At 45.2% G+C, this 14,465-nt stretch overlaps 2 protein-coding genes across 5 annotated transcripts in view; one reads left to right on the top strand and one right to left on the bottom strand.

Moving 5' to 3' along the window:
* LOC310672564 (unconventional myosin-XVB-like) overlaps positions 1-11,423 on the top strand; it is a 67,400-nt gene extending 55,977 nt beyond the window's left edge. Inside the window, exons 43-51 of the mRNA XM_083429987.1 lie at positions 521-615; positions 1,629-1,706; positions 3,774-3,870; positions 4,633-4,781; positions 5,823-5,944; positions 7,347-7,480; positions 8,747-8,880; positions 9,927-10,067; positions 10,957-11,423. Of these exons, the coding sequence (XP_083286113.1) occupies positions 521-615; positions 1,629-1,706; positions 3,774-3,870; positions 4,633-4,781; positions 5,823-5,944; positions 7,347-7,480; positions 8,747-8,880; positions 9,927-10,067; positions 10,957-11,016 (1,010 nt within the window). The 3' untranslated portion in view covers positions 11,017-11,423. The remainder of the gene's footprint in view (positions 1-520; positions 616-1,628; positions 1,707-3,773; positions 3,871-4,632; positions 4,782-5,822; positions 5,945-7,346; positions 7,481-8,746; positions 8,881-9,926; positions 10,068-10,956) is intronic.
* Positions 11,424-12,061: 638 nt separating this feature from the next.
* RECQL5 (RecQ like helicase 5) overlaps positions 12,062-14,465 on the bottom strand; it is a 48,439-nt gene continuing 46,035 nt past the window's right edge. For all 4 annotated transcript variants that reach the window (XR_014508640.1, XM_083429869.1, XM_083429868.1 and 1 more), the window contains one exon: positions 12,062-14,016. Coding sequence is in view for 3 of the 4 variants with exons in the window: in XM_083429869.1 (XP_083285995.1) it covers positions 13,916-14,016 (101 nt within the window). In the remaining variant the exon portion in view is untranslated. The remainder of the gene's footprint in view (positions 14,017-14,465) is intronic.

The raw sequence follows: 14,465 nt of genomic DNA, 5'->3' as shown, positions 1-14,465 counted from the left end.
AGGTATAGCATAGCCGCCATGATAGCCCTCTCCTCCATGAATGTGTCTAATCCTCTTTTAAAACCATCACCCTCAGGGTACTACCTTCCCAATTGAAAATTGGGAGGGTAAGGGCTAGAGTAGGAGGCCGTAACAACTATAATGGACTTGGACCATCCTAAAAGGTATGGAAAGAATCCATTGGCCTTCTTTGGTCTGTGATAAGTTAATGAGGCTGGCTGTGAAAGAAGCAACTCAAAAGCTTCATTGAATTTAGCTGAGGGGTTTGGTGGGATCTTCCCAGTGCTGGGCACAGTATCACCAACTGCATCACTCCCGTGTGGTTCTTTGGACTTCCCTTCATTGTCACAAGGCAAGGGATATCCTAAAGGGTTGTTGGGGCTCCAGTTTTCACACCAAATCGGGGGCTAAATTCAGAATCCCAACTGAGCAGAGTTCTCTAGCTTGTAGTAGTCGTAAGGCAACACTCGTAAGACTCGTGAGGTGACAAGCTCAGCCCTTTGCCCTTTCTCAACCACAGAAATAGCCAGGATTTGCCAGAGCAACCTGAGGAAAATGGTCATGTACGGAGGCCGTCGACACTTGCCGTTCCGTGTGGAGACTGAAGCGCTTCTGGTAACTGAGTGAAATATGGTTGCAGGAGGTCGGGTGTTGAAGGGGGTATTCTACCATTTGGGTTGCTAAGGCAAGTCCCTGAGACAGTAAATATTTGGGGCTAGGAGGTATGTTCCAGTACAGGAACCGTGGAGTGGACTTTCCTTGATGCAGGGTTGTGCCTGGACATTTTGCTGCCTGGGGCAACGGACAAAATAGTACATACAGGCACACATTACACTTAAGAGGCAAAAGTTGAATCTTATTTTCATACTGGCAATGGAACAGCATCTCCCACTACACTTGAGGGAAGCAGGACAGTTTAAGGACAGGCTGTGTGGCACTTATAGCATGGTGCCCCTTGCTGTGTGAGGCAGTCGCCTCACTCTGGTTAATGGGAGGGCCGGCCCTTGCTTTATGTGCTGCATGAACGGGAACTCTGTGGATATATACGGGAAGGAGACAATATTCAGCAAGGGAGGAGTCGATTATATACTGGTTGAGATTGTTCGTGAGGGGTTACTAGCGTCTGACTGGGAGGTTGTGAGCCTACATGTGTAAAGGGGAACTGAGTTTCCTTTGTGGATGGGATTTGTGAGGAGAGGTGTTCGCGATAGCAATTGATGTTCTGAGGAACAGACAGACTTTCTTGGGATGATGGATGTGGTTGAATCAGGATTTGAGAGAGATAAGAGCTGCCAATAGGAAATGCAAAGGGAATCTTCCCCATCCAGCTATGCTTCTCTCCCGGAAATCACAATGCTGAAAACCCAGAGCATGCTTAAGTAACGCAAATATCTTCATTCATTCAAGCTATGTTCTTTAAGATATTAAAACCCCAAAGGTCACAATCAGGTCAAGTTTTTAAGCCCTATTCATTTCACTGTGAGAGTCAAGCAGATGCTGGTATCTGTAATGGAAAGCCCCAGTAGGGCTTCAAAGTGATTAAATTTGCCTGGATCCTGCTCTTGGGGAAGGGGACAAAGATGTCTGTACTGGATTCTCTCAAACCCTGTGTCCTTTCCCATTGGTAGAAGGGACGTGGCTCACGTCATATATCGGTCAACCTACCTGGAGGTGAGAGATACAACACGAAAATCAAGACATTCACGGTGAGTCCCTCTTTGGCATGTTCATCAGAGTGTTATGGGGTGGGGGGCTTGTGGGGATAGTGCTGGCCATGTCCGTTTTTGGGTGGATGAGACTGACTTTTGATACATGTATTTTGATTTTCATCTCCTCTTACCGAGATGACTCAGAGTAGGTGACCCCATTTTTTAAAATGCTATTTCGACACAGAAATCAAGAAAGCCAGTTCTGTACCTTCTGCCATTGAAACAGCCTCTTTCTATTGCAGGGGCCTGTGGTCAGTCTCATCACCCATCTGAGCCAGGGCTGTTACGCTTGTGCTATTATTTTCTCTTATTTCCAGGGGTGGGGTGGGGGGCATAGTTCAGTGTTAGAGCAGCTGCATTGCACACAGAAAGTCCCACTCTCCAGATTCATTCCCTGTCACCTCCAGTTAAAAAAGATTAAGGTAAAGGTAAAGGGACCCCTGACCATTAGGTCCAGTCGTGGCCGACTCTGGGGTTGTGGCGCTCATCTCGCTTTATTGGCCGAGGGGGCCGGCGTACAGCTTCCGGGTCATGTGGCCAGCATGACTAAGCCGCTTCTGGCGAACCAGAGCAGTGCATGGAAACGCCGTTTACCTTACCTATTTACTTGCACTTTGACGTGCTTTCGAACTGCTAGGTTGGCAGGAGCAGGGACCGAGCAACGGGAGCTCACTCCGTTGCGGGGATTCGAACTGCCGACCTGATCGGCAAGTTCTAGGCTCTGTGCTTTAACCCACAGTGCCACCCGCTCCAGGTTAGGTAGCTGGAAATGTGGATGGCCTCTGCCTGGAGAGCCACTGCCAGTCATGGAAGATACGTCCTGGACTAGTTGGAGAAGAAGTCTGTCTTGGTCAAAGGCAGCTTCCTGTATTCTTCGTCTCATGAACTCAATGACTTTCAAGGGAATCGTAAGGGCTTGCGTCTGTACACTGTGATTTAGCCATTTCCCTTCCCAGGGAAATGGGAGTTGTGGGCTGGACGCGAGCCCGCCCCGTGCGCAGGGGTGTGGCTAGGCCCTGCATCATAGGGAGTCCCCTCCGTGTCATGCCCCCAGGCTAACCAATCCGGGCAGTCGGGGGGGGGGGCATGGCGTGCTTTAGGAGTTGGTTGCAGGTGTGAGGGTATTGGCGGCTTGGCTCGGTGGTAGTTAGGCATTGGTGTATTAGATTGGAGGGGAGGGGAGGTAGAGGCCATCACCTACCCCTCCTATTTCGAGGGTATTCCATTAAAGGAATCCGGAGGGCGTGATCCTGTCCGAAGCCCAGGTGGGGGCTATGGCTATGGCACGTCCCCTATTAGTATCCCTGGGGGAGCTCGAGTTGGTTTGCATCAACAGGGCTCTCCCTCCCGGTGGTTAACCCTTCTGAGACTTCCTGCAGGTGGGCAGGAGTCAGGGATAGTCAGTTCTGTTCCAGTGCCTAAGCCAATACCACTCACATTCTGTAACCAATAAAGTTGTGGCCTTTTTTTAGCCCATTAACCTAAAATACTGGTGTCAAGTGTCTTTATTCCAACGAAGGGGAGGGTTCAAGGCCTTGTCATGCAACCCCTGTTCTTTCCAACAGTTCCTCATGTCCTCCCAGAGGCTGCTTGCAAAGTATCTCTGAATTTGGAAGGAGGGTGCTGCCAGAGGTGTGAGAGTGTACGCTGAGAAGCCCTGCCGTATGCATAGAGCTCACCATGGATCATTTTGCCACTGGGGCCTATGATGAGCAGACTGAGCATCTCCCTCTTTTCTCCCTTCTCTCCCACTGATGTGAATCCAAGAGGAGCCATATCATCTTTCGGAAGCTGGCCTGATTTGCTGCTCACCTGTCCCTTCCCAAACTTACTGTTTTCTGATTGTGGCTGAATACATCACAATGGAATTAAAACTACTATAAAATCTCCTTAGCCCTCCTCCCACCCACAACTAAATGAGAGGGGCTGGAATTTATGCCAGCAGAGGTCTTTCCCTTGTTTTTAGAAGCCCTTCCTGGTGCTTCCAAATGGCTAGGATGCTACTTTTAGACAGCCAGTAGCAGGGTAAGGGCTAAAAGTATTCCTTTCCCATTTTGGTTGTAGGTTGCTGCAGACATCATGAAAGAAATTGCTGAGCAGATGGGGGTCACTGAGCCAGAAGAGATTCAGGAATTTGCCATTCTGGCCAACAAAGATAATGGTAAGGTGCCCCCATAGCAGTGGCGAATGGTCAGCTGCAGGATACTTTCTTATATGATGAAATGTGCTAAAGATGACTGCCCAACAGCAGGAGCAGGGTAGATGAGTAAATGGCTACCGAATCAAGACAAGATGGGGATATTTCCGTGGGTACCCGTCATTTTTGGAGGGGAAAAAGTGCGTCCTATAGGGCGAAAAATACGGTAGTTTGTTGACTAGCATGACCTGGGTGGACTCGCATCCCTGCTAAGACCAGCAAGTGCCCACCAGCCCAGGAATGCCAGTATGCAAAGAGGCAGTGTGAATCACTTCTCAGACTGCATACCTGGCCCAAGGTAAGGGGTGGCCAGCTGAGGCTGTATTGATGGAGGGCTTCCAAAATCCTTCATATCATCATATGAAGGATTTTGGAAGCCCTCCATCAATACACTAAATGAGTGTGAATTTAGATCTTTTATTTTCATCTTAAAAACAACAACACCAAAACCTTCAAGGTTCTAATGGAGACAGATGGAGACATAGGTGCAGATTGTGTGAATGAGATGTAGTAGCCATTGTTGACCAGCCCGTTTCACATGAAATCGCCTTGTGCAGGAATGTGCAACACGGTGCTGTTAGGGCTGAATCCTGGGGAATAAGGTGCCTTTGATTTGACGGGGGAGAGGGTGACTTGAAGCGCCACATCCTGCTCTCTCTGCTTTACTTTGAAATGGGTGTGTGATGTTCAGGTGAGCAGGGTTGTGTCTCTTGTTTTGCCATGCAGGTAAGTTTGTACGTCCCTTGCGCCAGACTGAGTACATCCATGATTATTTGCTTGAGGGAAGTTCGGTAGAGCTGGAGTTCTGCAGGATCACCTGGAGGACACCCTTGCACTTTGAGAATGACATGTATATTAACATTCACTTCAACCAGGTAAGCTTATGGAGAGGCTCCTTTCTTCCTTCTGTGCGTTTTAAATTACAGTTGTAAATCTTTTAGTGGCAATGTTCTTTTTTTTATAAACCGCTTTGAGTTTTTTCTGCAATCTGTAAAATTTATGTAAAATTCTGTAAATTTTATAAATAAATACATAGTTACAGGATTTCAATGGCAAACAAAGCCGCATGTCTGCCCAAAAATTTTTGAAGGCACAAACAGTGCTGAAATCAGAACTGCAGATGACCATTCCAATGCCATTATGAGCAGAAACACAATTAATGCACAATAAAAAGGATGTCTGAAGGAACCCTTTGCAAAAGGCTGGGGATTCGTCTGAAGATGCCGCACACATTGCCTGTGAGCGTGACATCTTGTTCCCATTAGGCTAAATTTGCTGTGACCTAGCTTGATGTTTGGGACACTTTCAGGGCATCAGCTGCCAGAATTTGCTGAATATCTAGAGTTACATAACCATTAATAGGACTGTGTTGTTCAACCAGCAAAATGCTTCCCTGCTGGTTCCTGCTCAAGGGATTGTAGGCAAAGAGTGAAGTACAATGCAATGCTCTCTTTGTTAGGAGCGTCCTACTCTCGCGTAGGAACCTGGTAGACACACATGCCTGACTGGCATGTTCTCTCCCTCCTGGTCGGTCGTTCGGGAGCTTCAGAAGCTTTCTTCTGCCTGAACATCACGGCGACTGATACCAAAAGGCATTAGCACGCTTAGGGATCCGCAGAGTATTCGCAGTTTGCGTAACAGATCTCAGTAGCACAGCATTTTGGCTAATCTAAGTTTATTTACATATAATACACTCAGAGCATTCTGACTTGGCTCCATCCTCTTTCTCATCAGACAGCAGAGAGAGAGAACAAAGGACAATAGTCCCACTTTACAGAACACAGTAACACAAACATCCTGTCTCCATCACTTCCCACACTGTGGAATGAAAACATACACCGTCATGTGATAGACAACAATCCCGTGACTGCAGACATGGGGAATGAATCTCCAACACTCTTGTGGGTTTTTCCTAGGTGCTGCAGAATTATATGAAAGGGAAGCTGCTGCTGCCACACACCAGGGAGCTAGAGAAGCTGGTGTGTGCCTTGTCTCTGCTCCAGCACTGGGCCAAGGGAGCTGGATCAGTCCCTTCCATGTAAGTCTCCTGTTCGTAGCCTTGGGTGGTTTGTGTAGGCCAGAACCTGATGCTTGGCAGAGACATTTCCCTACGTGTGTCAAGAAGACTCAGGGAGGGTGAAGATGTATTCACAAAGTCCAACCATCCTTAATATAGGCAAGACGAGGGCCCTGGCCTGATCCTCATTATTCACATCCCCCTCCCCCCAGCAGTTCTTCTTGTCTTCCTCAGAGCATGTGCATACTATCACGCTCCTAGTCCATATGCTCAGAAGAGCTACTTGACTCCTCCCTGCCATTTTGGGGGTTTAGCCAATGCTGTTTAGAGACAGAGCAGGTAAAATGTCTCTCATACTTGTTTGCTAATGGTAACTGTTCCAAGAAAGTGGTAACAGGGTCAGTCTGCCCATTAGCCTCAGGCGGCTGGCTGGGGACAGCTAGAATCCAGATGCCTGAGGAATGTGCTGTTTGCCACCTCCTGTGCTTGTAGCTCGTGGCCATTGCCTGGGAAGAGTGGATCCGCTATTGTCACCTGATCCTCTCTAGCCTCCTTTCCCCCCACCCTTCCAGTTGCCTCAGGCGGCGGAGGCAGGAAGGACAGTGGTGGCAGAGGGACACCATTCTCTGTTTTGCCTTAAGTGGCGAAATATCTTGGGCCGGCCCTGGTGATAAGGGGACTAGGTTCTGTCACTCACTATAGGTTGTGGATGATTCTGTACTCTTACCCACTTTTGCATGCTAAATTTCAGCCCCATTATGGTTTACTTCAGGGCTGGTGAACAAGTGGCCTTCCAGATATTGAAGCACCAGATCCCATCGGTCCCAGTCAGTATGGCCAGAGCTGAGGGGCGATAGGAATTTTAGACTAGCAATATCTGGATGGCTGCAGGTTCACCACTCTTGATTTACATGATCCATGTACCCTGGGGGTGAGAGAAATGATGCAAGAGGCCCCGCTTACTAGTTTATTTCCTCTCACATCCTCTAATTAATCTACTGAACGTTAAATGAAGGCACCATTCACACAATCTGAGTACAGAGGTACATTGGTTCTCGAACGTAATCCGTTCGACTCCCGAAACAGTTTAAAAACCAAGGCACAGCTCCCGATTGGCTGCAGGAACTTCCTGCACTCAAGCGGAAGCCGCATTGGATGTTCAGCTTCCAGAAAACGTTTGAAAACTGGAACACTTCCGGGTTTTCGCTGTTCGGGAGCTGATTTCTTCAACAACTAAGCTGTTCGAGAACCAAGGTAAGCGTATTTCTTATTTGGGCCCTGTGGCAGCAGAGTTCTTTCTACTAAACCCAGCCTGAGGGGAAGAGGAAGTAGTAGTATTCTTGAATTGTTGTTCAAATATTTCTTTCCATGGAGCACAGCTATGCGTCCTAACCATACCTTTATTTTCTGATCACCTAAATAGAGAGGAACTAGTAAGTTACATCCCTGATGCCGTTGCACGCCTCATCAACCCAGTGATTGTTCAAAATTCTGTCACCTATCAGCTGAAAACCACGAACCAACTTGAGCGACAGGAGGCAAAAATCAGTTTCATTGGTAAGTTCAAGTGGGCAATACGGTTGGAGCTGGTATGATCTTATTCTGTAATCCCAAACTTTCTGCCGGTTTCCTGTTGCCACATGGTACTCCCCCAAACATCAAGGCATGGAATCCAGGAGCATACTGACATGTTTATTTTGCATTCTCCAAAGAACTCAAGGCAATTTACATGGGGTTATCTTATTTCATTCTTCAACCTAATTGTTATGAAGTACGTTACTGATTCCCACGTTACCCAGTGCTTGACTTTCAGTGAGATCTTCCCCGAGTCTGGCTTTTTTCTTTTATGTGCAAGTAGATTACATGAGGGAAAATGCATACATATTGCAAAACATGCTTTCTATTAAGGGCAAGCATCTACAAATCATAGTGGTAAAATGGGTTGCGGCATTTATTTATAGTATGTCTTAGTGCCTGTGACTTTCTTTTCCTTTGACACAGCAAGATCACCTCTAGGTTCCTATAGGAGGATGGTCACAGGTTGTTCTTAGTTCTCCTTTATTACTGTTCAAGTAATTCTAAGGATATTTTTGTAAATCTGTAGATTATCACTCTTCTGGTCCCATCAATCGCCTTTTTTGAAACACACAATAGCCATTCTGATCAGGGCACTGGTCTGTAGGGTAGGCAAAATGTGAGTGCAAAATGTTCATGTTTTTACGTAGCGGGACTCAGCAAAACCCAACACGAGAAGCATCTCTTATCTACAAAGAATGCCCTGTCCTTCAAAAACATGGTCACCATCTGCAGGATCCTTCCAGCTGAATGTAGAAATGTGGTCCCCGCTGTCGACACTTTGCAAACAGCCTTTTTTGCTGCATCAGCTGCACTATAACTTCCAAATAATGAAAACAGGTGGCATCCAATACATTCGTCCCATTAGATTTACCCTTGTGCAATGGTATTTTCGTCCCGTACCTTCCCCAGAAGAGATGGGGTGGGGTGGGAGCTAAATCCTATGCTAAAAGAACAAGGAGCTCATGTTCTATATTGGATATAAGCCACTGTGTGTGACTGTAGAACTGTACTGCATTATCAATAATGTGACAAATCACTGCTTCTGTAGTTTTTGGATATGCAGGGTAGTTGTGCCCTGTGGCTGTGGCAGCCTTGGGAATACCAGGCATGGCACAAAAGTCTTGCCTTTTAGCCATATTCTTTTCAGGAGATGGGGCAACCCCACGTCTACTAGAAATAGTCGGCAGCAGCAATACAGTGGTTTGGCTTGGCCTGTGGGGTGACCGCTTCCTTCTCTTGTCCCAGAGCACGTGATCCAGCTGCCGCTTTTTGGCTACAACGTTTACACTGTGGAGAAGATCAGCACACTTGGGATCCCTACGCCTTGCTTTGTGGGAGTGAATGAGGAACAGATCATTATAGTGAATTGGAAGACCCAGGTATGGCTTTAGTAGAAATCCTGGAGTATTAGCAGCTTACTTTATTTTTAGAGTAAGTAGCAGGTGCAGGGGGCCTAACCTGGATCAGGACCATGCTGGGGGCTTTAATCCTCACCCCCCATCTGCTATCCTTACCTGGATCAAGAAGGCATTAATGCATTTGTATTAAGGGGAAAACTCACATTGGTGTCAACTATAAATCACAAGTATGGTGGACCAACATGGGTTGGGGCTTCAAAATAAGGAGCATAGCCCTTTGCTTCCTGGGTCTGCACACAAAAAAAGAAAACTGATAGTTGTATCTAGCTTAACTTTTCTGAAATGTTCATCTGTTTCATAAACTTAACAGTAAGTACCCTTTATGTATCTCATAACGTGGGCTCCGGTCCATGAAAGCTTCTTTAACTTCTTCAGCTTTCAAGATGTCACAATAATCCTCGTTTTTAAACAAATCAGCGAGTTTCCATGTGATTGGGCTGAATATAGTAATCAGCATGTAAATGTCATAGCTACCCACAGTGAGCGTTACCCAAGTGTGCTTTGGCAGGCTTCGTACAGAATCTGAATTAACCTTATTATTTCAATAGTACTTACAATAATTTCAATAAAGAATAATTGTGGAGAATGATGGAACAGAGTAATTTCCTCAAAATTTTCAAGTTGTTTTTCTTTTTTTTACTATTCCTGCAGCTGCATTATGGAATATCATGAAATGGGTGTATTGAGTGATTTACATTTTGAGAAAAGAATGTCCCTGAAAAGGGGAGGGGAGACTCTGCTATGAATATTTGCTCAGTTCAGAGGACTGCTGTTGAATCAGGACTCCTAAAAGGCAATTTGAAACATGCATTAAATTCTGTGAAAGCTCATGTGGACAAAATAACAAGAATTAACTTCTCATATGATTGGCTACTTATGAGAACAGGACGCTGCCATGAGATGAGTCACTGACCTGATCCAGAAGGTGTTCTTAATAGTCATGCGGTGCTTTTGATCCTCCACTGCAATATACCTGTCCTAATGGCAGTTTCCCTCCCTTCACCCAGAACCTTCACAGCCTCATTCCACTGGCGACGATACAGAGGATGCGGACTTTGCGCCCCATGAATGAATCTGGGCTTCCTGGCCTGGAAATTAACTACGGCTCAGCAGCAGATCCCAAAACGATTTGGTTTGAATTGAAGCAGGTAATATTCCTGGTCGTCGCCTCTTAAGTTAAAAGATCCAGGTGTAATTTTTAGCTTTGTACATTTTGGGCCTTAACCAAGTTTACAAAAACAGACACAGCACAGTTGGGAGATCCGAATCTTACTAGGGTTTAGCAGTATTCTCCGGCCTTAAATTAGTCTTATTTCTGGTGGGGTTTGTGGCATTCCTCTAGTGCAATACACCATAATAGAAGCCTGCTCTTTCTACAACCAGTCGTTCAGGGCTCTTGGCAGAACTTATTTCTAGAGGTTAAAATCAAGTGAATTTCTAGCTACCCCAAGGCATTGACTGGTATGTTACAAAGAGGTATGTTCTGCTGCTAGAAAGCAACAACTCATGGGATTAAAGGCAGGAAGCCTGTTCTGCAGCATCCCCTTTCATGCTGCATGCTTGGGGATAGGGTACATCTCTGGCCTGCAGGAAAAGAGCATAGTGAGGAGTCCTTTGTCTGGAACTAAACCCACTGTTCCCGCATGTGGTTCCCTGGAGGTGCTACTGCCAACCTGTGTAGCTGAACCACATCTGGCCATTGGACCAGGAAGTTAGATTTGGGTTCTAAAGCACAGGACAGCGTTGCTTTTGAAGCAGGAGAAAGACCGCCATAAGGGAAAACAAGTTAACTACAAGGCTTTTGACTACTGGATTTTTTTTGTTTTTAAAAAAATTACTTTCACAAGGAACACCAAGTTCTAGTAAACGAAGGCTCCATCTGGATCTCACTTAAAATTGTTTTTTTAGTTGGTGTAGGCTTCCTTTTGGAAAGTAGAGGTGCAAGCACAAAATGAAACGATTTCTCAAAATGAGCGGGAAGGAAGTAGAGATGGCAGATGAGGGACTTTTGTTTCATTGAAGTTTCTATCTTGACAGGCTAAAGCATTGTACCACACGATTGCCATCATCCTAGAAGAAAACGAATCTGAGGCTTAGTGAGTGGCAGAAATGTCTTTTTTTGAACTCTGAGATCATAAAGCTTCATGCAAATTCTGTTCATCGCAAGCATCTGAAGTAAGCACTGTTACCTTGGTTCTTGCTCTGCCTCCTAAGCCAACCTCACTGCAGCAGATTTTCCCTCTTTATTCAGATGTGTTTTTTTAAAAAAAAATGTTTAGCCTTTCAGTTACTAGAGAGCAAAACTGGCTTAACAGATCTAGACATGCTTCTTATTACATGTAATGAAGTTCAAGGAAGGGCACGGGTATTTACAGTTTGTTTTGCTAAAAGCAGATCCAGGTTTACCAAAGCTTTGCTGACTTTCACTGTTACTGGCACTGACAAATTTACAATACCTAGATGTTCAGGTATTATTAAAACACTGGCATTCTACCTTTACTGTCCTCAATGACTCTCCTTGATGCTTGTTTAATTGTGGTTCATATATGTGCTCTGAGCAGCATCAGTACAAATATTCCTTTGTGATTTAAGTCTGTGTCCCTGCCCCAATACAGAGCACTCAAAAATGCTGACAAAGGGGTAGTTATTGCCCTACCAAGAGACGCTTGCCTGGCACCATCCTATTTACTCTTCATTGTTTGGCAACAATGAGGGGTGGCAAACTGTTGATTGTTGCTCGTGGTATGATAGATTTTGTAATGGTTTTGACAGCTAGAGCTGGGCCGCTACCGCGATTCATTGTCTGAAACCGGTATGGCGTTCACATCGCGGCTCCTGAGCTGCCATCAGATGGCAAAGGCAGGCAGATGCACAGAGCCTGAGAACTTGCTTCTCAGGCTCTATGCGCTTGGCTGCTGCTCGCCTTTGCCTAAGCAGACAAGTGGCTAATGCGAACTGGAGGGGGCCAGGAAGCTCGCCTCTCAGCTGATCAACCCCCCTACCACTCTTTCTTACGAGAGCCAGAGCAGTATGGGGCTGGGTGATGTTATCTTAGCTGCTTCTTCCTCTCCCAAGGTGGGTAGGAAGATCCTTCCTTGGTATGTGTGATTTCCAGTGGTAAAAATAATGAGATTAAGCAGTATAAGCTCTTTAACATTCATTTTATTAGCAGCTCACCACGAACCTTTTAAAGTAACAAACCCCTAGCTCCCAAGTGCAAGCTATTAAGAAGGGGGTCCCTCTGCCAGGCCCACCTTTGTCTAGGAGTTTCCACTAAAGGAAAAGGTTAATGCTTCTCTAAGGCACAGAAGAAGAAAATACAATTGTAAAAAAACCATAATCCCAGCAGGGAATCTACAGTCTATGCCAAACTTGAACTATACATAAATAAAGCAGCATCTTCCTGCTAAAACCCCTGGGCAATTTTGTCACAGTAGTCTGATAAGATGACATGAGAGGCACAATGCAGCAATATGGCTTTAAGTGAATACTTGCACAGCCCTCATACCAAAGACTCTGCTGTGCAGACTCACCTCTGCCCAGTCAACTGTGATATTTGGAAGGCTGGTTCTTTTAACATCCTGATGGACAATACAAAGTGGCTAATACAAATGGCTACATCTCATATTATAACCTGTAAAGTATTTTGCATATACACCTGAAAAACATAGTTCTGCACATGCAACACACTCATGTTTTCTGCAGGTGCAAATGTCCAGGACTCCTTACCGTGCATCAAACGCGCCTGTCATCACAGAGATTTTGAAGCAGCCCTAATGTGAACCTACCTGGAATCACATGTCAGTAATAACCTATTTGCAAAGGTCTCAGATTTCTTTAGACTTATTCCATATGCACAAAGAAAAATGCAATTATACATTGCAATGGCAACAACATCCTGAAACATGTATTAGGCCTTTTCATCAGAAGGAGGTGTTCCTGGATACAACTGTTTACTGCAAACAAAAAACAGAATATAAACACTAGTAACCACCAAATAGAATTTGGCGGGGAGGGAAGGGTTGCCCCATGGCCTCTATTTATTCCTGAGGTTTCACAAAATATAAAACTCTTCAACTTATGTAGGCAAGGACATGCCCTCAAGCCTTGAAGAAGACTGTTCTCTCCTGAAAAATAAAATTTTATTAGTGTCTGACTATATGTTACATGCATTTGTATGCAACACAACTCTGATGGCCATGGGGAGCATAGAAGTTGGCAAACATGTCTTTCACAATCTCATGTGAGAGTGGAGTCATTTGGGATAACAGAGCTGGCAGGAACTGGCACCAATAACATCCCCTGCCCTGCTGGTGTTACAAAACCACCAGCTTCCCATAGCAGCTTCTCTCTGTTTAAAGAGGTAGCTTTCTGGATTTTATTATACTGTAGGCTGATTTCATGCAACCTTTAGTTAGGCCCTAAATTTACTTTCTGACAGAGAGAATTGTACCTGGCAGCACTTCTCATTCTTATTGCAATATGCACAGTTTAAAAAATAATAATTCTAGTGCAAGGAGACACTTTTCAGCACAAACAACACAAATCAAAAGGGACCTGGGCAAAGCAGCTCTGCCAGACTCCCTTCCACTGTATCAAAACAAGAAAGCCTTCTTCAAAGCAAATGTATTCCATGACAACTCTGAGGGATGTTGCTGCTGCTAATTAAAAAAACATAGTAACGGACTGGGGGTTGAGGCGGGAAATCTTGGGTAGCAGCAAGATTCCTAGTCAGAGAAAGAATCAATTACAGTCTCGTGGTATGTCTAAAACAAGCAAAGTTGACTGTATCACAGGGCAGCCTTGTAACTTAAAATTGGTGACTTCATCTGCACAACAGACTTTACCTAGCTAGGATAACATCTCAAAGGCTTTTCCCCCAGGCCAGTGCTTAACTGGGTCCACCACCACCCCACTCCCATAGCTACGATGATTCCTTTAAGTGCTTGGGGTCCAGCAGCCACAGGAAGCAGACAAAACCAGTGCCTTTCAGGTGTCATGTTTCCAAGCTGGTTAGCTCCTGCCAGTCTGTCTCATTTTCACACTTGTCACGGGTTTTGAAAAATTCCTTGATCAGTCTCTGTGCTTCTTCTTTTACTACAAACAGAAAGTAACACACAATACACTGATGCCCAACCTCGTTCACCACTGTTAACTACAGTATAATTTAACTTTGTCTCCAAGCCATCTATGAAGAAAAGAATCTGCATGAACCTCCCTTCCCAATACACACAAGCAAAATTAGGATAGTTTGATACTACATCTCTCTCATGCACATTTGCACAAATGCTCTGAACCATGAAAATATCCCAGTGGCAAATGCTGTTTAAAGAATAGGGGACTCGGGGAGAATGAAATGCCAGCAGTACGGATCTACCACTGAAACACCGAGGAGATGCTAAGGAATGAAAATTATGTGCTGACAACACCAGTCTCATAACATTCCACATACTCCTTCCAATTCCTTTACCTTAGATATACCACTTGCACATTTCAAATATTTTCTTTAATTACACATATTATATTATTTACCCTACCCCCAACCC

Source organism: Podarcis tiliguerta, assembly GCF_965153285.1.
Source record: "Podarcis tiliguerta genome assembly, chromosome: 2".
Taxonomy (NCBI): domain Eukaryota; kingdom Metazoa; phylum Chordata; class Lepidosauria; order Squamata; family Lacertidae; genus Podarcis; species Podarcis tiliguerta.
Note: the sequence above shows the minus strand (reverse complement) of the source record. Positions and strands in the feature narration are given on the sequence as shown.